The sequence below is a fragment of the Falco rusticolus genome, chromosome 5, assembly GCF_015220075.1.
Source record: "Falco rusticolus isolate bFalRus1 chromosome 5, bFalRus1.pri, whole genome shotgun sequence".
Classification (NCBI taxonomy): Eukaryota; Metazoa; Chordata; class Aves; order Falconiformes; family Falconidae; genus Falco; species Falco rusticolus.
Genome location: NC_051191.1, coordinates 91001090 through 91025799, shown reverse-complemented (window position 1 = coordinate 91025799; position 24710 = coordinate 91001090). Strand labels below are relative to the sequence as shown.

General features: G+C 44.2%; 1 protein-coding gene across 1 annotated transcript in view; it reads right to left on the bottom strand.

Annotated features, from left to right (window-relative positions):
* CASR (calcium sensing receptor) overlaps positions 1-24710 on the bottom strand; it is a 77746-nt gene that overhangs the window by 9282 nt on the left and 43754 nt on the right. Inside the window, exons 3-5 of the mRNA XM_037390700.1 lie at positions 24241-24547; positions 20472-21353; positions 551-781 (exon numbers count right to left, since the gene is read on the bottom strand). Coding sequence (XP_037246597.1) covers positions 551-781; positions 20472-21353; positions 24241-24547 — 1420 coding nt within the window. The remainder of the gene's footprint in view (positions 1-550; positions 782-20471; positions 21354-24240; positions 24548-24710) is intronic.

Genomic DNA, 24710 nt, shown 5'->3' with positions numbered 1-24710 from the left:
ACCGTGTCCAAGTTAACTTGGGGAGATTGACAGGGCTTGTTCTGTTTGGCTTGCAAGGCAAGGGTGTGAGGAAGGCTCTGGGACTTGGGAGGGTAAAGCCAGCAGAAAGAGCTGCGAATTTAACTAGGAGCAGGAAGAGACACTTCTTGATAGAGAGATACCGAGAGAGGAGGAGATGGCTGCTTTCAGCAGTGAAGCTGTGAGCTCAGGAGGACTTGACTTACTCAACAACCAGACTTAGGTAATGAATTTCTTATCCTTGTGGAAACAGCATTGCAAAATTCCAAGCTATCTACATGGGCCAGAAAAAAGGCATCTTTTAAACCGTTAATACCCACGCTCATCAAATGTATAGCAGGGGAGAAGCAGCTGCCCGTTACATCCAGAAATGTGTAATTAGGGTGTGAAAGACTACAGCTGACACCACATATATAGTAAGATGAATGGATCTTTTAATGAGATATAGAGCCATAATATAAGGAGTGTGCAGGCTTAGTTAAAATTTCAGCTTGCAGAAACTTGGGGGAAACGTGAGGATTTAAGCACTTACCTCCTTAGAGAATCCACTCCACAGGATCTTGTTTTCATTGATAAAGAGCCTCTCCCCTTTCTTGGCATACACATTGTAGTGCCCGACTTCTTCGAAGACAACTGAGCCATCCTCCGGAGACAGATGCCAATTGATTATTGAGTAATTCCCTACCAGGTCCCCAAACTCATCAAAATCCACTTGTTCCCCCATGTTATTGGTGAAATTTAAGTGTCGCAGATGCTTGAGAACCTAGAGAGAGATAAAGAGACACTGTGAATGCCTTCATGTCACAACCCAACCACAGAACACATCCACTATGATGTGAACTGGAAATAATCACTTTACTGTCCTTAATCTCTTAAAAATCAATTAATCACAGCAGTAGCAGGCTTTCTCTCATAGACATCACATGCATACACAGAGCCTGTAGAAATCTCGCAGACAGCACAAGGTACCATGCCTTCAAGGTGTTGGCACCCATCTGTAACGTACCAGTTGCTACCCCATCGGCCAGGTAGCATTCCTCTTCAGCTCCTCTGAGCCACCTCTGCAAGCGGGCAGAGAAGTGGCAGCAGCCAGTGAAGCATTTTGGTCACCCACACATCCCTCTCACCCTGCTCTTGCAACCATGTTGCATAAATGCTCTCAGCTGGCATTGCTCACCTCTGAACGATCAATCACTCAGAAACGAGAATGCTTGAGAAACAATTCAAATTTGCCTTTTCATTGAAAACCTCAAGCTCAATGCACTTCAATAAAAAAAAACAACAAATCAAACTCGTTCATTGCATGGCAGGCCTGGAGAATTCATACGGCTTTTTTTTGGCTCCTGTCTCCTGGTTGCATGGTTTCCAGTAATCACATTCTGCCTGACCCCACGAGTTGACTCCTGTGGTTTTTACCTCATGCCTTAAACTGTCATATGCTGCAGGTAGAGCAGTTAATCTCACAGACAACTGCAGCTGCAAAATTCATGATCTAGATAGCCTGACAGGTAGACCTGAGAAACAGCAGCATGAAAGAAAGCCTGCACTAGCAAATGTGATACAATTCACCCACACTGTATTTTTCTTCAAAACTTATGCTGGATTATGTACTTATCAGATTCCCCCCTCACTCAGTGGATGTTGTTAGTGAGTTTCTCTGCAGAGCTCATCTATGGAGAGCTGAGGCGACCTGAGGGCACCTGGCTGGCAGCTGCCCCTGGACCACTGCGGCACAGTTGCTGCTGTCCTTCTAGTGCCTGTGACAGCTTGTAAGCCCAGTCCTCTTTCTTGCTTGCGAGTGCCCAAATGCACAATCCTGGGTGGCAAAATGTAAGAAAACCCAAAACGTAATCAATTTGTCAGTGCAGGAAGAGCCCTCCTCACCGCACAGACACAGAACAGACAGTATTGTTTTGATGAAACCTTTTCATCTGGGAACACAGGGACAGGGCAACAGAAACACACTATTAATTCCTGTCAGTTTTGCTAAATTGTCTCATTTTTCTCTGTTTCCTTTTGGGATCCTCTTATCTCAAGCTAAAATCCCCAGAGCTACAGAGATACCCTTGTCTCACTGCCCATATCAATGCCAGCCTGAGAAAGTCTGAAAAAATCATAGCAGCACTACGCAGGACGTGGCTGGCAATACCTTTTCAGCTTTGTGTGATGTTGATGGAAGTACATCAAAATATTGCCACAGCAGTCAGTCTTTGAATAATGGGTGTGATGGTGGAGGCAGAATTTTTTTTTCCCATCTTCCTCATCTGTAGACCAGCTCCCCTGTAAGATGCACAGCTGAAATGATCTCACTGAAGAGCCAGGGCCTGTCTCTGGGAGACCTCACCTGCTGATGGACATGGCAAAAGAAGGTGCTGTGCTCTGGCACTTTGATGGGGACAGTCGGGGCCCTGCCTGCTGTGGGGAAGGAAAGAGGAGGCTGTGCCCTTCTCCTCCCCCTCATCCCTGAGGGGCACTCAGGAAGACGCTGCTTGCCCAGCTCCATCAGGAATAGCAAGGACAGAGCAGAAGCAGCTCTGAGGTCAGAGCGGGTGACGCTGCAGATCCACAGTGATGGCTGTACTGCATCAGCTCACCCTGGCCTCACCTGCAGCGGGGCTGCAATCCTGGGCGTTAGCAGGAGCCCTGCCCATCAGCAGTGCAGGTGCCAAGCAGCGAACCCACACTGCTCTGCAGGCTGCAGCACCTCCACAGCGTGACACCTGCAGCTTTGACATCCTGATCAGATTTGAGCTGTTAAGTTGAGCTGAATGCCATGTTTCTGCTCACTCCAACTCAGCATTGCACTCTCATGCAGCACTGTAGCGCTCTGCTGAACGACACTAGGATATCCTGACTGGATATCGCTGCTGGGTTGAGTGTTACCTGTATAGACAGGAGGTGCAGAACTTGTACTTCTTATGGTTATATTTACTCCACACATTAGGAGACAATCTTGCAAGAGCCATACTGAAGATTGTTCACTACAAGTCCTGTCTCCCCTGGCCAGCTGCAGCGGCCAGGTCAGCAAGATGAATGGTGGTGAAACTTCTGGATTCCCTGGATGCTGTTTTTTGGGGGTTTAATTTCATAAATTAAAAAAAAATAATAAATTTGTTAATGTCATTCACCTCAATTAGTCTACTCCTTTGCCTTACCTCCTGACATTAGCCTTCTTTGAAAATAATATATCCCCCTGGCTACTGGTGGGTTTTTGTGGGATTAGTTTAGAAGCGTGTTTCCCTTGATCAACACACACACAACTCCAGAGGATTCAGGTTATAAACCATTTCATGTATGAGCTGACATCTCTATCTGGTGGGTAAATATTCATATAAAAGCACTGATCTGAACTTAATATTGTCTTTCCCCAGGCACAGAACAGCAGCTTCAGTGATGCAGCCATAGCTGGGGAGCAGGAGAGCCCAGGTCTATCAGTTCATGCAGGAAAGACCTATGCCCTATTTAAAATCCCAAATGGAGAGGCAACAGCAGTAAAAAGCCAGTTTTCTCCTTCCAGCAAATACCAAAGTTTGCCTTCAAGTCTAAATTTCTGAGGGGCAGCTTGTGAAATGGTAACTGAATGACTACTAGGACGTGTTCCTGTATTAGATGGTAAGAAAATCCCCAAGTTCCGCTCTACAGGATGAAAATATGGTTTAAACAGCCAAGGAATATATAAGCACTAAACTTTAAAAAAGGAAGTTCTAGACTCTGAATAACTACAGTACTCTTTTATAGGCACAGTCTATCAATGATTAGCTAAGGGCTTTACAGTTAAAAATGTGTCACTGTGTTTTGTAACTAAAGATAGAACCATAAATACCCAGGAATCAAACCACAAAGACTTAAAAGACCCTGCTGCAGCGAGGGCAAGCATACATGCCAGGAGTGCCTGTATCATACCCTCGAAACAAGAGTTTACAAAAGAAGTGTTGACTCTGTGGCTTGACTACACCATTGGCAGCTGGTGGAAGCCTGCGGGGAGAGCACTGTGCAAGCTGCTGTCTTCAGACGGTTCTGTCTATAATTTTTCCTTCTTTTTTTTCCCCCCCTCTGTCACAGCCTTCATGTGGAATGGCAATGACTTTCAATTAAAACATCTATTATCAGAAAGGACTGGCAAGCTGTTCTCAAGTTCGCCCTCCCATTATTCCTGGTAAGGCCATTCCCAGCCACGTACCATCCCATCGTTTATCCAGGCTAGTTATTCTGGGTCATGTGGTTTCCACTTTTATGGAAGGATCATAAAACTGTAACAGAAATGCAGTTCTGTCAGGTCAGACTGGCAGCCCATCTCCCCGGGACCTGTTTCTGACTGTGGCCAAGAGCAAACACCTGCACAAGAGTGAAGGGGCTGTGACACCTCCCCAGAGCACTCTCACACATTTTGCAGCTCAGTGACTTCCTGGGCCAAAGGTCTTTGTACCTGATAACCTGGAGTGGATTTTTCTTCCATGACGTTGCACATTTGTGTTCTGCACCTGTGAGAACTTTTCACATCCACAGCCTCCTACAGCAAGGAGAACCACATTTTATGAGAAAAGCACCTCTTCTCACCTGTTTGAACAGAGCAGCTAACTAACCTCTTCTGATGACCTTCATGCTTATGTTGGAAAAGACAAGGAACTGTCATTTGCTAGTCACCTTTTCCATGCCTGCCAGGATTTTACGAACCTTTGTCAGATCTCTCTTCAGCCACCTCTTTCCCAGGCTGATGAGACCTCCCTGACTTTGCTGCTTCTTGTACAGAAGCTGTGCCATTGACCCTTCTCCAGACTTCCCCAGTCTCCTTCATCAATTCTAAGATCTTGAAGTGAGATGCACCAAGAGTTAATGAAGTGGCTCCAGGACACTCTGCTTACCTCTCTGTCCCTTTTCCAGCATGACTGATCTTAACACTGCATTTGCTTCTCTGACAACTACTCAGTCAGAACTGAGAGGTCCACCCAAGGACCTGTTCAAGCTTGAGGATCTCATTCTTGATTAGTCAGAACTCACCATTTATTTTTATTCTCTGCTATCTTTCAACCAACTACTAATCCATGTGAGGACTGAATTAGTGACTGAGCATACTCTATGACTAGGACTCCCTTACCCACATACATCCCAATGCCTTCAGAGAACTTCAGGAGGTTTGTGAGGTCGGGCTTCTCTTTACAAAAGTCATGGTGACTCCTCCTCAGTATACTATTTTTCCATCCTTTTATTATTTATTTTTTTTATTACAGTTTCTAATAATGGGTTCAGTCAGGCTCTGCTGGTTCCCTGGAACTCCTCCAGAACCCTTTTAGAAAATTGATGTCACATCTGTCAACTTCCTAGGCCTCAGGGCCTAAGACTGTTTCAAGTGAGGGGTTGGTCACTGTAGCCTGTACAGAAGTATTAAGCTTCATTTTGCTTTTGTGTCCCACAGCTTCTCCTACAGTCAGCACCATTACATCCTCTGCAAGTCCCCTCTAACTAAGCAAACTCAGGAGCCTTCTCAAGTCTGTCCATAAAGAGCACACTTTTCTTCTATCATGGCCTTACCTTGTCTTTTGCAGTGATAATCTACGGCTCAACAGACAGCCCTACTACTGAAGCGTTTAAAAAAGGATTTATGAGATTTTTACCCCGTTTACTGCCTGTTCCCCATTCTGGTTTTTGTCCTGCCTTATTTTATTTTTACATTTAACTTGCTAGAGTTTATGATCCTTCTAATTTTACTTGCTAGACATAACTCAGCTGTTTGAAAGATGCTGTCTCACTTTTAATAAATACCACTTAATAACTTGGTTTGCCTTGGCAGCTTCCTTAGCCTTTCTCCACCTGTTCTTGATCTGCAGTAGACACTTACTTTGTATCACTAGTATTAGGGCCAGCAGCAAGCAAAATAACCCACTTAAATTGTAAAGGCTGTCAGGCAGCAGGTAACTGTGTGGGCATGAATGTCCAGAGTTGAACTTCTGTTCTGTGGAGCACAAGCTCGCTGAGATCAAGAGGTATTGGTTGTACACACTGAGAGCAGCTAAACTAAAGTGGCATGTCCTGAATCCTACAATTAGTAACAAGACGTGAGACAGAACCACCAGTTCGGAGGCTGACTGCAGCCAAAACCTAGGGCTCGGGGCTAGAAGGAAGAAGGTGAAGATATCTGCATGAAGAACACTGGAAGTGGGGAAAGATCCTGGAGGAGAAGGAGATGTGTGGAGGTGAATGTTGGGGGGCACCCAGTGACCTTGGCCAGTAATGCTTGAGACTGGTCACTGTGGAGCTACACAGCATGAACCGATGAGTTCCACTCTGACAGACCACACACAGTGTCCCTGCTGGGGAGTGAGGGCGAGACCTAGTGACTGTAACGCCGTGGGGAAAGCAAGCGAGTGCATGAGATTCCAAGCAGGTTAAAGGCTCTAGGTTAATTCTTCAATAAATGTCAGCATCCAGATCTGCTGTGGGTTGTCATTTACTCTGTCTCAGCTGTGACAGGTCCTTAACTAGTCTCCTAGTTGGCAAAGGTTTAATATCCTTGGCTTCCTTCTGCTGTTTCTAACATGTTTCCTCACGAGGTCAAATGGTGCTGCAAGGGAAGCGAAGCCGGACACATTGTAGGTGTCTGTCCCCATAAAAGACAAACAATTCCTCCTCCCAACATGCAGTTGCAAGGAAACCTGTCTTGACAGTTAACATACATTTTCCCACACTGAGTTTTAATTTCTGTCTTCCTAGCTATATCCACACCTGTAAAACAGTTCTGGACTGATGGGTACCCAATGTTTTTCTCTTTGCTTTGATAGAGTGCCCATGCTGAGAGAAGCAAAGAATTCCGCTTCGTGGCTTGATGTGAAGATGAAAAGCTGGCAACTGTACTGAAGATGGTAAGTCCACCCTTTCATTCTGAACTGCTGAGGGCCCATCCTCCCCTCCTGTTCTGGATTCCTAATTGAGCACCCAGAGAAGATACTTTCATAATGCTGCAATAGGACTCGAGAGCTCAGCTATCACATTAGCCCAGTAGTCATGGTATACAGGATTTGGTTTCTGCCAGTGGTCACGTACCAGGAGGAAATATGCCCATGCCAGTTCTGAAAGAGCCACTTGTAAAATACTTTAAGAGGAATGTTCCCTGAAACAATAGGATTTCTTGTCTTTCTTCCTTTTGTTTCCATCTCTCTATGTGTCAATCTTTATTTACATGCTAGCAAAGCTCTAATTTTTACTGTCTGTATCAATGTTTGATTTCTGCTGCATTCTCTGCTTTGGATTATCTTTTTCTGCCTGCTTTTTATGTAGGGCCAACTCTTAGGCTCTCCCAAAGCCAGTGCTGCCATCACACTATCAATCAGTTCTCACACAAAGGACCTGAGCAGGCAGGAGGGCACTGGCCCTAGTCCCTGGAGTCAGTAATACCTGTTTCCAGAAGCCTGAGGCAGGCTCTTGCCCAAATCTTGCCTCAGATCTCTTGCCCAAAGCATTCTTCTTGCTGGCAGGAGCTGAACTTTCCTTGCCCTCTATAATCTCTCCTCCTCCCCTGCTGCCCACTGTGCACCAATGGGCACAACATGCTGTGCTGATGGTTTTTTTAAAACCAACATGCCAGGATACGCCAAAACGATTAATCTTGCCTTTTTCTGAAAGTTGTTCAGAAGATGTCAGAACTCTTCAGCCAGTAGAAGGTATGATTCATTACCATACACCACGTGCAACATTCCACCCAGAGCTGCCTGATTTCTCTTGGCTTTCTGCTCTGAAGAAGTGACTGTTCATACTGTTTGTCACTATAAAGGTAACCCAGGTGAAGTTGAAAGAGACTCAGGAACAGAGCTGGGATTCTCACTGTAAACACCTCTAAAAAAACCAAAAAGGGATGTCTTTCTGTTACACGTGTCCAGCCCCATGCACAAGGAGTCCCTGGTCTGTAGCTGGGATACTGGGCACTTCATAAAATAATGAAGACTAATCACCACCTACTGTACAAGGACTGGGCTGTACTCCAGGACTGAAACTATCCAGTCGGTAACAGTGTAGATGTACAAAGGGTGATAAACTCTGGAAGAAGGGCTGGTGTCAAAGAGCTGAAGAGAGAGGACATTGGTAGTCAGCCAGAGATTTATTGACAACACTGCAAAAGAATTCTGGCAGGATGCGGTGGGCATCCCAGCTCCGGTGAAACACTAGATCTTCCAGTGACTTGAAAAACTGGGTGAAAGAAAGAATTGAGTTGGCTCAAGAATAGCTGTACAAAGGCTGAAAATAACTCAAGAACATTGAAAGTTGTTATCCTTTGGTAAGAACTGAACAACATCCTTGCAAAGCTAGGTAGGTTACTGGACAGCATGACTGAAGGCTAAATGTGTATGACAAATCAATGTGCCATATGTTGGAAGTAATAATTTAAGCTATTCATAATCTTTACTGGAAACTAAATTATCTAACCACTCAAGATAAAGACATGTTCATTGTTGTAGGCAGCTCAGTAGAACCACTCTGTGATTATGCAGTTGAAAGAGCAAAAAAATACAGTAGGATAAAACCCTAAGAAAATTACACTGAAAATACGGTGCCAATACATACATTGATAGTACAGTTTCCCCTGGAAAACACCATTAGTTCTGGTCACTTGATCAGAAAAGAAGCATAAAATTAAAGGAAGATTAGACGTCCAGAGGCGGTGATGATAACTCAGATCGTCAGTCTGATTTCCACCTGAAGAGAAATGAAATTGTGGGATTGTTTAATTGTTTATGACATATGTAATGATTTGTGGGAAAGCAGAGACCCCTCTCTCTGCAAAGCCAACCGACTTTATTCAAGTCTCCAGGGAAGTACAGGACATCAAGCTGCCATGACAAGGTGCGCTGATTGGCATATTTTAACTGATACTTGGTTTTGTTTGGTTCTGCTTCTGTCATGGATATGAGATCCCTAGGCAGATGAGAGATCTCGTATCTTCCTCTTCTACTGAGCAGTGCCCTCTGCACAAGGAGGGGCAGCAGCGGTGCTGATGTGGACCCCCATGCCTATGCTGGTTTCTTTGTGAGAGAGGAGCAGGCCCTCCAAGAGAAACCTGCAGGAATTAGGAGAGGGAGGAACTCGGACGGACTGTGTTGGAAACACCTCACTCGCTGCTCAGTGGAAGGTGCTTGGTGCCTCCTTTCTCTCAGGTTATGCTGTGCATGCTCAGTATGCTTGGAATCGGATGAAGCCTAGAGCTTCCTACAGCTAGGGCTGGCAGGACTGCCTGTAACTGGGCTTGATGGGTTAGCTTCTGAGGCTTTCTAGCCAGCAACCAAGGGACATGGCTTTGCTGATTCAAAGCTGCAGCAGTTTCGATGCTTTCTTGACAGTGCAAGGTGACAGCAGTAATAAATTAATAGCTACTACAACAGGAGCAAGTAACTTAAACCAAAAATGTCAAGGGCATGCATTTCAAAATGGGACTAATCTGGTTTAGGGTCAGATTTACTACACTACTATGTTTACAAGGATGCCCAGAAAAAACTCAAACCCACAAGCCTAGTGGATTTCCTAACAGAGGCTGCACAAGTCAGGTCTAACTGAGACACTTTAGAAAATCCCATTAGGTATTTACTGGTGTTTGCAGAGGCCCCAGTGCCATTACAAAAATGGGTCTAAAATGCTTCAGGAGGACCTGTCTGCTGAGTCACAGAGGTTCTCAGAGTAATCAAGAAATTATCTTACAGTATTTTGGTGTCACGTGGCTGGTTTTCCAGACTGATTTAACTATCAGTTAGGAGGCCGCAGGACACAGCAAGGATGAGACCCCAATATTTTGTTTCCTGAAGGTCCTCCAAAACTCAACGACATCCAAAACAGGCCATGTGCACACCTGCTGTTCCAACTGCACTTCTCTATATAGTGCACGTCCTGGGTTTGTACTGCTTAATGCAAAGCTGATAGCTAACGGCACATCACTTAAGCACGCTGTGATAAAGGATAATGATTTTGCTAAATGCGATATGACTGGGAAATATAGCAAGAAAGTTTTCATGTGCTTGGCTTTGACTGGATCCACATGATACATGATAAACAGAGTGGGAACATCCTCTGCACACATCTCAAATACAGGGTTTTTTGAAACCAAATATTTACATGGGAAAACTTAATGTGAAATTCAGTCAACTGAAATTCAGTGCAAATACATTTTTTTTAAGTTAAACTTAAAATGTGACCTTCAAGTCACAGTTCCATTTTTAATTGCAATTCCTTTTTTAATGGGAAAAAGAGGAAACACTTTGACTGTCAAAATGCTTGTTTGGACAGTGTTGTTTCAGTTAACTGCAATTAGTGAGTTTGACTGACTGCAGGGGAGAAGAGAGAAGATAAAAGAGCTTTTTCCTCTAACATTTCCCCCTATTTCTGTTTTCAGTTAAGATCCAGCTGTATGATGGTACCCCAATAGATTTGTATGGCCCAAAGCATGATATTGTACTATTAGTTCCCTAGAGTCCAAAAGAACCCTTCTTCTACAAGCAGCTTCAGGAACTAAGGCATCTGGGGTACCCCCAGTCTGAGTTCAGTGCCATCCCGACCAGGCTGATCTACTGACTGCAACAGATTTATTCTGGAGAGAAATGGCTGCAGTGACAGCATCTCTCCCCTCCTTACAAATACTGTGAGCACTTATGCAGTTCCTAGTAATCATGGCAAAAATCATGGTTATGAAATGAAAAATTATTTCTGTGGAGGATCCCTAGATGTGGAATATAATGCTATACAAAATCAACCGCTTCTGACAGGTCTCTGCCCCAGTGATGTACAAGTGTAGGTCAGTGATGATGGAAGTCTCTGTATCCAACAGAATGGATGAGCTAGGGGGAAGGACTGAATGACTGTACTGCATGCATGATAAACCTATTATCAGTTCAGAAATTTTGTCTGTGTTCATTAAAATAAAAGCTCATTGATTAAGGGGGAATGATATGTTGCTATTCCCATCATACAAATAAACCTCAAACAGCAGTATTTATTTGGGTGTGCTCTAAAAGCACTAATCCAACACAGACCATTCAAACAAGGTGAAACACAAGTATTATATTCACGGAAAGTAGAACATAAAAGAGAAGATGAAAAAAATTACCAGCAACATATTAAGGGATTTCTTGAATATATTAAAATGGAAAGGTGTCATGTATGCCAGATCCTCATGATGTAAGGCTGTAAGAGACAGCTAAAGAGGATGGAAAGCTAAAGAGATAAAAGATAGAAAGAGAAGGATGAGCAGGAAACCTAAATGAATAAGTTATTGCCCCTGCTATCACAAAATAACCCTGGGCATTCTTATCCCAAAGGCACTTGGTTTGGAGCCATAATGTGACATTAACGAATGTAGAAGGTCCTTAAAAAGACATTAGAGAACAGCCCAAGCATTTAAATTGGATCTAAAAGGCTGACAAAACCAGACAGTTCATCACAGCACTCCATGGGCAATAAAAAGAACGCTAATACTGTAGGTTTATGGTATGCGCATAAAAATGCCACTGGCTTTGAATGACAAAGTCAATATGATACCTAATGTTATTCCACAGCAATTCCAGTCCACCTCTCTGGTACACGTGGGCAGTAATGCACTCCCAACAGCCTGCCTCAAGTTTCCCTCCACATCAGTCCGTGCAGGGCATGGATCAGAGCTGACCCCTCTTACAGGGGCTTGTGTTTCTGCCCAGTGAGCTGCTCCAGGGGCAGCCTCTGACGGGCTGCAAGCTGCCAAGCAAAGACGGTATTGTAAAAGGCAGAGGGATGTCCTCTCTAACCAAGGGCTGGTTAGCCTGACATCAATCCCAGGAAAAACAATGGGAAAACAAGAGTTGTGCATTGAGGATCAATTAATACAAAATTCTAGGACCGAAACATAATTTCTGCCAGGACATAAGGCTTTGAGGAGTATAGATCTTGTTAAATCCAAGTTTGGTTAACAAACACACCCCTTTAGAAGTGAAATATCTGAGCTTTACATTTAATGTAGAACAAACATTCCTGGATCAATAATTGCCCAACAGATTTGTAAAAACAGGTTTCAACAGAGACAGATCATCAGTTCGTGGGGAATTCCTCCAGCCCCAGTAAACAACTCGCTGCTACCCAGTATGTTCATCCATAACCTGGTAGCAAATACAAAAGCAGTGCTGGGAAAATTTGCAGAAAATGCCTGGATTAAGGTAATGGTAAATAATAATCAGGACAAAGCATTTCCCTCAGATTGCTCTCAAACATCTGTGTCTAATACAGTGAAATTCAGACCTACACATCAAGGCGTAAGAAATTCAAGCCACTGGCACAGGGAGGGTACCACATCCTGCAAAGTATTACTGACAACTTGCCGCGACCTTTCCCTTGCACGCTGCGGCAAGGAAGGCTAATGCAACTGCTGCACGCATAAATGAGGAAGTAATAAGAGTATGTAAATGTGGGATTTTTTTTTTCCTACTGTCTGGCTGTGCTGAGCCTGTTAAAAGTAATACTGAATATATGCCAAAAAGAAGGATGAGTAACTGGACAAGATACAGAAATAAAACAGAAAACATATCTTAGGACTAAAAGTCCACTCTGTTTAAATTATCAAGAAAAGACAAAGGAATAATTTGATCTATGTACATAAATACCGTATAGAGAAAAGTGATGTGTACTTCATCTGGACTTTTAAATCTAATAGAGCATGGCCAAGTAAGGACCAATGAAACTAAAGGTCAGTTAAATCCCAGCTAGAAATAAGACAAGATCTGTGACAAGAGATGTGACCTGCCATGGATCATACTAATAAAAAAAAGTCTACTAGTCAGCATGTCTTTGGGGAAAATAAATCTTGCTAAACACAAGCTTGACTGGCAAACACAGCCCTTCAGAAGGGAAATACCCAGGCTTTATGCCCAATGTGAAGCATCCCTCAGCTTCATCGAGATTACTTTCCTGAATGTGTTGTAAATTTAGATAGTTTATTATACAAAGGATTTCAAACTGCCTGACCATTTGGAAAGTAACTTCATTGGAACATTTTTTGGGTTCCTATTAAGGTTTTGTGGACAGAGATGGTCTCTGGACAGACAAAGGCGAGGCACAGGTACAGTGGGAGCTGCCAGTGCTGTCAGATGGTATTTTGTACTGTACTGTATGCTGCTGTCTTACCTACAGCCAGGATACGAAAGAACCATCATGGTGACCTAGTCTAGACTTGCCACAATTGCTTTGTTTTTCCACTTGTAACAAATAGAATATGGAGAAATCCATTTGTTACAATGGCCCAGGGTGCTGTATGTATATTGTATGTATATATATATGTGTATGTATAATGGCGGAGGATCTACTGGCAGATCTGTTGGCAGAAGTCCTGACTGAGTAAATGATGCTCTTGGGAGGTCATAGTACTGCATGGTAACTGCTATGGTGAAGTACCTGAAAGCTTAACATAGGGCTCATTATATTAATGTAAGTAAAAATTTAATACTAAATAATAGATAATTAATTGTCCAATTATTAAATCTACTAACAGAGCCAATGGTTATCCTAAAAGCTCAGTGTTTTCACTTAGCATAATTCACACATAATATCTTGCATGATCAAAATCTGATTGAAATGTCTTCCGGGAGGTGTTTAACGCTGTCTCTACCCAGCTGTGCAGAGAATGAAACCGTATGTGTCTCTGCAGCCGTTTGCTGTCGCTTCCTTCTAACAGCCCGTTACAGATCGGTCGCTTCAAAGTCCCAGCAAGGTCTGAAACTGCATCCTGCACAGAACACTGCTGATATTGATTTGAAGAACTGCCCTTTTCTCTAGGCCAGGAGGAATTCATAGCTTTTGACTGTAAATTTGCTCCTATTTGGAACTATAGGATGAATTACTTCAATGCTTGGGTAAGCTGCCTTTCTCTGTTAGAGAAGCAACTGATACTGCGTACTTGGTGTCATTTCTTGTAACAAAATGATGGTCATTCATCAAATCTGAGTTCAATGGTTACTTATAATCTATTCAAGATCTATTATCAATTTAGGGGAAAAGAAAGAAAGAAAAAAAAAAAAAGTCCTAAAGTTTCCTATCGTCACAATTTGTTGACTGAATTCATGTAACTGTTTTGGACATTCAGACTGGGCATCTGTTGCAAGCACAGGCATAGTTCCCATCAATGGTCAGCTGAAGTTCCAGTGAATTCACTCTAACTGTGATTGGGCACACGTTCCACTTGGATACTAGCTTAAAACTTTTTTTCCATTTCCTTTACCAATATAACTCTTGGCCAACAAAGAAATCTCCTATCAAAGCTTTGATTTCTACAGTTCCTAAATAACTTCATGTAATTCCTCTCAGAGACGCAGGTAAAAGTCCTTTCTGAGCAAAGTATTGCTTCTGGTCTAGTGAGGAGATCATTCTTTTAATTCTACAAGGCAAAAGGGTCCTTTATCTGCCATAACAGGTAATTTTTTCTCCTTCCTCCAAACTTCACCCACTGTGTGGAGCAATACCAGTCCTTGATAGTGCATGGAAGCTCACTTTGGGGATAAAACTACGTGGCTAGTTAGTAAAGCATCTGTGAAGATGGCTGACCACCTAGAAAGAAAAGAAAGAATAAAACTGCTACAATTATCATGCTTTTGAAGTTAGCTTCAACCCCACCTTGGGATAAATGGAAATCAGTCAAGTCAGAGGAATGATACAACATGAAACTGAATTTTTGATAAATCCACTGCTTCCTCACCTCACTTTCTGAGTGCCTTTAGGGGGCTCACAAGGTGCCCTTTGTCACCAGGTCCGTTTGTGAGTAGTATCAGGAAAGGTCAGTCCTAGAAGCAACTTTATATCTTTTTGTGTAACAGACATGCTGTGCCTTAGTAAAAGATACTGGTGTCTTGGTAATTCAAGGGGCAATTATTATCTGAAGTCATTACAGATAGAGACATTATGCAAGCATCTCATGGAGCCTTCCCTGAAATTCCCAGGTCCAATATAGGCTGCAAAACTGACTTCTTTTCCCCAAGTGAAAATGAGCTTCATAAATATTTTAAAATGCTTCTTTTCAAATACAACTTTTGTTGTATTGCAGCGTGTAAGTGACTATATTAAAAATTACTTTTATGAAAAATTCAGCATGTTTGGGGGTCGGCAGGAATACTGCTGGTTTTGTCATCAGGCAGTGTATGCTACCCTGATTTGGAAGAATCTCAGCCATTCTTCACCACGTAATTAATAACCACAGCTGCTTACTTCATGACATAGAGGTTGTGTATTTGCTGCATGCAGTTCATTTATCTTTCTTCTAGCAACTCTGTTGGGGCGATGGTTTCACTGTGCATTTTCTATTGGTGATGTTACAGGCCTGACCCCCCCTTCAGTCAGGTCCAGTTAAGTCTTTCTCCTTTTAGTTGCAGAGACATCTAAATAATATTCCATTGATTGTTTGCTTGGTTGAAGAGCTCACAAGCGATGCTCTCAGCTGACGGCAAGCTGTTATCTCCAAATAAGCATGAATAAGTGATCATCTGTTATTGCCCTTGTGGGGAAAATAGCTGTGTTTGCTCTATCGGCCCACACATTTCTGTGTGTGGCTCAGGTTGTCTGCCTCCCAGTTTGGTCTCCCACAGCAAAGGCACACTGGTGAAATGCTTGCTTTCTGTTCATAACACATCTATTTCCAGTGTATTTGTAATGCGGACTAGGTGAGGTTTTGCAGCTGCCTGATATTCACCAGCTTCCACTGTCTTCATTGCAGTTCTGCCTGAACCGAATTGTCACGCCAGCCTCAGTTCTGATACTGTTTCATTCACTATACCACAAAGCAGCTGTTTTCCATGCACCACCTTAATTGTTCCAACAGGCCTATATAGTTCAACAGGCACAGAATTGATTAGGTAAGTCGTTAGGCTCAAAGGTCTGGAGAGATGTATGTAATCTAAGGCATCATCCACTTCTTTAAAGCCTCGCAGAATCGATTTCCAGCCAGCTAGACATACCTGAATGTAAAGCTGGAGAATGCACCAATCCATTTTTGCCTCTTCATATGGTGTATCACCAGGGCAGGGGAGGGAGGAGTTGGCTGGGAGGTGCACAGGTGTCATAAAAAACATTAGGTGTTGCTAGGTGAAGTCAATTTCTATTTGCCTTTATTTTGTGGAACAGCATATAGCAGCTTTTCACTAAGTCTGAGGTCAATCAAATTTCTAGGCATAGAATAGTTTACATGAGCACAGTCTTTAACCTGCTAATCATTAAGAAAGGACATTTTTCAGCCTGTGCAGCATGCTTTGCCTTGGTGCCTAGGAGAGCTATCTCGTTTTTCACTTATGAACCTGCCAAAGTTCACAGCCTCCAGGTAACCACAACCTAACAAATGGTCCGGGAGTGTGCTGCAGGGTGTTCTGCTACGTCACCCTGGGGCTGCGCACCTTTGCCTTCCCGAATCCAGAGGAGCCTGCCGTCCACGCTGGGCAGCAATGCTTTTGTGTGAGACAGAAGGAGAGGTCCTCCCACTGCTTGAGGGCCATCAGCAAGAAGCCAGCTGAAGGGGCTGAAACACAGAGTGAACTATGTCTGAAGAAAAGACAGGTTTGTCCTCCTCGTGCACAGAAAGAATGTGAAGTAGTAAATATTTGCTCTGAAGGACGGATTAGGATCCCCTACTAGTTTTACCCTTATTTTTTGCAGGACTGTTTAAAATGAGAGAGAGACACCAGAGAGGCTCCTGCAAATGCCCCAAAGGGTTATAAATCTTTGCTCAGAGGGGCACTGAAGAAAGAACAGATGGACTTGCTGTTAGACATGAACATGGGAACAGCCATGTGAGCAGAGACCAAAAAAATGAAGGAACTTGAGGGACACAAGAAATTTCATCTAGGAAGATATTAAGAAAAAAGGGCTTCAAAAGCAGATTGTTTGAGCTGCTGTGGAGAAACAGGGCAAAGAGGCAGGGAATGTCGATAGAGGCAGCATCAGTACAGGGATCCTGAGTCCTGTCCCATCTCTTGCCGTACCTTCCCACTGCTATTCTGTAGCTTATGGGAGAGCCTGTATTGGGGGGAGGCCAGTCCATGAACCAGAGCCACACACAGAAATAGCCCTACTCACTACAGACTCCTAAAAACCCCACAGCCCACCAGCCGAAGAGAATGGGCATCAGATAATCAGATGTGATGTGTTCCTTTAAGAGGATTCTTTCTGTTGTACTATTTGTAGTCATGTGCTTTAATCCTTGGTGCTTTGTGTAAAATTTTGCCTTTTCCAAACATAACAGAAGTTGCTTATACATTTTGTTCTGGATTGCTCTGCACCTTTTTGTTACCTGAACAAAACACTACAAAAAGAAGTAATTAATCTGATCTTGATTGGTATTGTGCAGGACATGATAACGGCATGCGCAGAGAATGCTATCTGCTCTTTGCAGGCATCTCGCAAAGGTGTGCCCCTGGATTATCTTCTGCCTTGCAGCAGGGTAGGTTCTTAGAATGTGACAGCTGCAGCCATATACATTACTCAAAGAAGGGCAGCACAGACATCCTATTAAAGTCTGTAATTTTCTGTAGAGTACAGAAGTGTCAGTTTTCCCATTCTCAGACACAGGGCTCCAAACCCCGCGGGCACCACCATGTGTGGAGTGAGTGGCACAGCTGCTGCCTGGAAGCTGCCCTGCCTGCTCACCAGCTCTGCCTGCGCCCGCATCTCCGCACTTGCTGCGGCAGCCTGCGAGCTGGGGCTCACCGGTCCCGTCTCCAGGGGGGATGCCTGCAGCCAGCTTCAGAGGTGTTGGTAAAACAAAAGGAAACAGGACTGGGTTTATGGACAGGGTCTGTTGCAGACCACCAACTTGAGTGGAGAAAATCAGTAAGCAGCTTCCTAAACCAGTACCTATAAGTAAGTAGAGAAGGAAGTTGTTAGTATTTGATATTTCAGCTTGGGAGACACAGAAAAATGCCGTGCTCCCCATGCTGAAACATACACAGTGCTTTCTTAAACTGGAGATGGTGAATTCTCAACAGGAGAACTGCACCCAGTTTAACCAACTCACAGAAATACTGTGCTAGGTTTCCTGCTGTCCAGTTCAAACAAACTGATCACTGAGGAAAAAATGTTATTTTTATATAGAGACCCACACAAACACCCTCCACTAATTATATAAAACCATTGCTCCAAAAGGTTTGTATTATGAGTACATAAAATTAACAATTAGCAGACAATAAGTAAATAATTACTCATATGTGTTAATAGGGTAGCACCACTGAAGGACAACAAAATGATATGGTACATAACTAAATTGTGAAACGCACCATGTGCCCTCTCCAGCCACCGACCCCACTGGCAAGGGCTGCTCTAGGCAGGGGCTCAGGCTAATGGAATCACGGGTTCACTGGGTTTGCCTTATCTGTGCCACGCACCGCCCAGGCAGCAATGGCAGTGATGGCAGCAGTGGCAGTGATGGCAGCGATGGCAGTGATGGCAGTGATGACAGCGATAGCAGGCACCACCACCAGCTGCTGCCTCCAGCCCCAGGCACAGAGGCTTCCCAGCGCTGCCCTCCCTCCCTCAGGTCGCTTCCTACCAAGAAACCCTTGAGCCAATTGTGAGAAGAGGGAGCAGGCACCGACCACTGGCCGAAGTACCCCTCAAAATGAGATTGTCTTTAGTAGAAAGATTTTCTTCTGTCTGGTTGTCAGATACGGCTCTGGAGATGCTGGAGGATGCACGTTTAATGTGAGTTGAACTCATTGTCCCCAGGGCTGAGGAAACCTTCCCAAGGGTAATGAGCCGCAATGCCTGATATGAAGTAGGTGTGCACACAGATTTGGCATTTACCTGCTATTCATGTGTTTGATTTTGAAATGAACTGAAAAAATGCACAAATATCAAATATGCCTGACAGCCAACACCACCTAATGGTGATCATTTCAAGTATAGCCTGTTCCTTTGTGTCACCCGCTATTCCTGCCCAGTCCTGTTAACCCCACATACTCTTTCTCAATGCCGATTGCTTCATTTAAGGCAAGTATGCATACCCAACAGTCCAGATCAGCAGGATGCTTTACATTTGATACAGCCATCCTTCAGCACCAGATAAGCAACACAGAATTGAGAAGACATTTTTCTCGATTGTGGAATCCTCAACAAACATCACATTCTTTTACTTAGCTATGGTATGAATATCCTGCTTTACTTTCCAAGTTGACAAGATATAAGGGAACAAATTAAAAATATTTTTATTCTGGATCATTTTTACCCGCACAGTGAAAGCTAAATCTGTCTGTCACTCGCCCACTTCTGCCAGCACGCTCCTGAAAAGCCAAAGACAGAAACCTCACAGACGGCCACTAAACCGGAGTCAACCCCCGCACTCATCAACTTTGAGTAAAGTGGTTTCGGTAAACCCAAATCAGGCACCTATACCAATGCAGGTTTCCCATAAATGCCAAGATAAAGCTTTTTGCTTTGATCTGACCGGTGCTTTTGGGCTGACCGAGACTGGGCAGGAACCAAACTGCAGCTCCCACAGGTGAAGGCTGACCCACCATCTGCAGTCTGTGGCACCCACAGCCTTTATTCTGGTGAGGATATCCTGAACAGAGGAAATTACACAGGTGAACAGGATGATCCTTATATTCACCCATGTTGTTCTGATCTCAGGCACATTTGGGCTGAAGTTTCCTGTGATGACTGGAATGGGGCAGACAGAATTTGCTATGTATTTGCCATGTCTTCATTTGATAGCTTTACAAGCTCATTCTGTTATTTGAGAATGCAGTAGATATTAAAAACACACAGTGAATCACACTGGATAGCACAAACAAACATATCGTAAGGTACAGAGTATTCATAACAGATCAGAAGACAAAATGCCAGAATACCACCCATGTGCCAGTGGACAGAGCGCATTGAATGAATGGGTAAATGTGACTAAGTCATTAGTATCGTTTTCTCAGTTCACAAATATCGCTGCCAAATCAAAGCAGCTATCTATTATTTGCTCAATAGCCACATGTTATTTTCCTTCATTACCCAACCTGACCTAGTTTGATTCTATATAAGCTTAAAATGGGGGGTTAAAGTAGAGCCTGTATGGAAAATTGCTGTGGGATTGCAAAAGACATAGAGCTTGCCAAACAAAATGAACTCTAAAAACTGTTTTCCTTGTTTATGTGCTCTCTTCAGGGCCTCTTGTTTATGTAAGTCTCAATATATGATCAAGTTACCTTGCGTCAGCCAGGCTGTGGAAATTGTCTGTGTGTGCACTTTTGGCCCATAGTGAATGCAAGAAAATCTAACTTAGTGTAAGCCCTAACTGCAGGCAAACCTAACACAACTTACCTTACATTCCCTGCAGGGTGAGGACGTGCACCTGACTCGCACACAGTGAATGATATGCTACATCCCAGGAGCCTTATGCTGTGTCCAAGACCCAGGGCTATGAAAGGCACCCTAAAAAGGCATCCGGGTCTTTTTTCTGCAAGCATATTGCACAGGCGTGCAACTGAAGGACTTACCTGCCATGCCTCAACCTTCTTAATGTCTGCACAGGATCCATTAGTGAAGAGCCCTTTCCCGGGGGTACAGGTATATATATCCTGCAAGGCATGGGCAATAGAATATACTGCCAAATACACATTATAGGATATCCGCAAGTGCGTGTAGTCCATGTACGGTGTCTCCACACTGGTGATGTTCTCATCTCCTGTGCATGGAGGTCGGAAGGCAGCTGTTCCATTTCCAGCTCCCAGTCCCTCCTCATGGCCCTTGTGGAAGGAAGGTGAAGCTGGAGAATTTTTGGACCCATCGGGGAGATAGCAGTTAAACGTCTCCTCCCAAAACTCCTTAGCAAAGCCATTGTTAGTGGACTTCTTGGGATGTACCTTCTGCAAGAACTCACGAAAGCCCGGGATCTGTCCTGCCTTCAGTGCAAACCCAATGGTGCTGCCGATGACACGGAAGAACTCCGGCATGGCTATCAGGGACGAGCTGGCCCAGGCCTCACTCGCCAGCCAGATCTTGCCAGTGATGTTCCGCCTGACGATCTCTTTGATGAGAGGCTCCAGGTCTGGGCCACTGGAGAAAACAACAATCACCCTTGCTGTAGAGTTCTGGATGACCTCCACCACCTGCTGGATCTCCTCTTCATCCGAGTATTGAGAGATAAGCTCACTAAAATCAATGCAGATATCTCTCTCCTCTGCCTCCTCCCGAAACTTTTCAATCCCTGGCCGGCCATAGTCATCGTCGGCTGCAATTGTTCCCACCCAGTTCCAGCGAAAGTACTCGATGATGTCTGCCATCGCTGTGGCCTGATGCTCATCATTGGGGATTGTGCGGAGGAAGGACTTGAACTGGTTCTTATTGCTCAAGAGACGGCTGGATGAGGCATAGCTGACCTGTGAGAGCACAGTAAACAAGTAAAACACACCATGAGTGAACTGCCTGGGAATAAATTGCCTACTTTTACTTAGCATCACTGTCAACCTCGGAGGGGATAAGAGAAAGCTGAGCAACTGTGGAACCTCGGAGGGGATAAGGGCAAGCTGAGCACCACACTGGCAGCCATGTACTCTTAGCCTGGGGCTGCACATGATCCACTCTGAGAGTCTGTGTGTTCGTGTAGCTGTGACTCTCTTACAGAGGTAGACCTACAGGAGCTTGGACCCGAGAGGCTGCAGCAAGCTCGTGTCCATCTGTAAGGTCAAGGATCTAAAGGAGAGAGACACTGTCACTAGCTTGGAGGAATGTCAAAAAGGTAAGTCACGGGTGGCCTACACAACCCTCACCACAATTCCTGCCAAATCCAGAAACAAGAAGAATATATCTTTTAGATAAAGGAGGACAAATGCAAGCTTCCTCTGTCCTGAACCAGACATGAGACAGCAGGTTGGTACCGCCATCCTGAACCTACTCTGTCTTTTCTTGCCACACACGGCTGTCCCCATGCTTAAACAGGCTCCACCAGGCACTATACACGTTATATACAATCCCTGCCAGCTGAGGTAAGAAGAATGTGATGTATATCAGTTGCCTTGATCTGGTGGAGCATATGTTAACGCTTGTCAATGCTACCTTAGCAGTATTCCCTGATGCTGGCCAGAATCAGCAAAGACGCCAGTAGGCATTATTCCATGCCCCATGAGCCACTGTGTTTTACAGTTAAAATGGGATTTTATTTCCTATTCTAAAACTATCAAGAAATATATATTTTTTTCCTAATCAGAACGACTGCCATATGCTCTTAAGATTTAATTTGGATTTTCTACAAGTAGGAAAAAAACCCATAAAACCCAGAAAAGAATATTTTAAAGGTCCAGAGAACCTTTAAAACTCATTTATCTTTGCATTTTGAGATTGGTATCTGAACTCTTTAGGACTGACTTTCATTTGAAAGTCTTCCATAAACAGTTCAATTTGTACAAAGTGGAAATTTACAGAAAACCTTATCTCCTCCTTAAACTCTGGCATTTAATTTTCCTGCAAGGAGAACGAAGAGGAGGTCTGGTGCAGTTTCAAAGGCTGCAGGAGCAGTGCTACTCATCTCCTACAACCTCCTGCCAGGAGGTACAGGCAAGGTACCCCCTGCTCTGCAAGGTACCTTGCTCCCACATGGGCTGTGAGGGTACACTGAGGTGAGATTTTGAGAAACAGAACAGAAGTCATAACATTTTCAGTTTCTATGTCAACAGAATGAGTAATGAGCCTTACATTAATTGTAAAATATACCTCCAACCTGGACTGAAATGCAGGATCTGTTACACATGCATTTGCTAATGGCCCTGCTATGAATGACATCAATAATACAAATTCTAATGCCACACAACAGCTCCCAGTTTAAAAGCCTGTTTTCAGTTGCCATGCTTTGGCCAGCTGGCTGAGATTTCTTGCCAGAACTGAACCTCCTGACACCTACCCATTTCTGCAACCTCTGGGTAAGGCTGCTGCCTCGTAGCACAGATACTGTTCCCTGTTCAAAGGGAAAGTCTGAGAACCGCAAACACCTCTTATGTTCAGTCCAGCCCACCAACCTGTCTTAGCTGCCCTTGTTCACCTGGCAATGTGATGTGTAAGTCAACAATATCCCTTAAAATGCCATCATGGTATTTATCACACATCACCTTCCAGTGCCACTCTGGGCAATACCTAGATAACAAATATTTGACTTAGTTTAAACTATTCTTGCCCTGCTCGGTCCATTTTTTCAGACTCTGTGCAAGAGTCAGATTGATAACATTAAATAGACAAGATGTGTTGGTGTGTACCAGGCAGTCAAGAATCCTTCCTTCTCCACCTATGGTGCAGATGGGAACTGGAGCCCCGACTGAGGCAAAGATCTGTCCTCTCAGGACAGACTGAGAGTGCAGTGTGACACAATCTTGTTACAAGGACTCTTGTGGGCTCTGGTACCTGTATTTGTTTTAGAAGAGGAACTGGAAATGTTAGGCTATACAAGGCCAAGCACTTTTGCCAAAGTTTTCCTTGGTGTGGAAATCTAAAATCAAGAGCCACAACGTTAAGCTATAGTATACCAGCCTTATACTTTGCTTAGGGTCTTGGCAGAGCAACAAGCTTGTTAAACAAAAGGATGGGACTATAGATGCTGGCACTGGCCCCAGTAGAGCCAGCATACAGGGAGAAGGATGCTGCGACACGAGCTGGCAGAACTACACCACCACACAGATGACCCCAGGATAAGGGGGGGACATATCCACATGCTTTCACAACCTCTGTTTTGGAGGCCCTAGAGCAAAAGAAGATGGGTCAGCCCAGAAGAAACCTTCGCAGCACCTGAACAGCACAAGCAACGACTTTAGAGACCACCTACTTGAATGATCAGAGATGCTGAGTGACCTAAGAATAGCTGGCAATGACTGAGCTCTGCCTTACATGGGCTCTGTGGTAGTTGGGCATGACTAGACAGTGACCATGGTGAAGGAACATCACAACTAACATATCAAGGCTGGCAACTGCCAATGACTGACCTAAACCACCCACGTTCACAGACTAAACCACTCTAGAGGACTGTAGTCCTCCTAGATTAAGTTGCTATTGGCTGAATGTTGTTACTGGCTGCTTCGTAACCTTTGTGTTTGAGAATTGGAAATTGCTAGCAAGACTTATTTTGACCATAAGACACACACCCTACCCCCCATCCCATTTTGTGTTGTTTCTCTCCCTGAGGTTCTATTGGAAATGGCAAAGATTAAACAAGCTTTGTTCAATGTCTGCAGAGCAGAGAGGCAGGCCTCTTCTCTAACCTAGACTAGCGAGGTGAAAGCGTACCTGAGGTATGTAAAAGAGTCCCAGCAGATTGGCCACAGCGGTAGAGATGCCAGAGCCGGTTGCCCCCACAACTGCAATGGTGGAAGGGATATGTTCTGAGCAGTTGCAGAACTCATCCAGGTTCAAGGAGTCTATCTTGTTCTGGGCCACAAAACTCAGGGTGGCCTCCAGGGCTTTAGAGACTGTATTGCAAGTGTCAAATATCCTGTATCCCAAGGTCATGTTGGGAAGGAGAGTTGGGCTACTGTTTATTTCTTCTATAGCAAAGATCATAGCCTGGAGCCAGCGGAAGCCTCGGAAATTATACCTGGAGGAGCAAAAATAAAAATAAAATAGAGTGAGAAGGAGGGAAACAGAGAAATGGAGACCAGGGCTGAGACAGAGTGAAGAATTCTAGACACAAAAGGCAAAAGCAACTTACACTATTTCTTGCATCCTACCAATTCTGGAAATTTGCTTTTGTCTTCAGT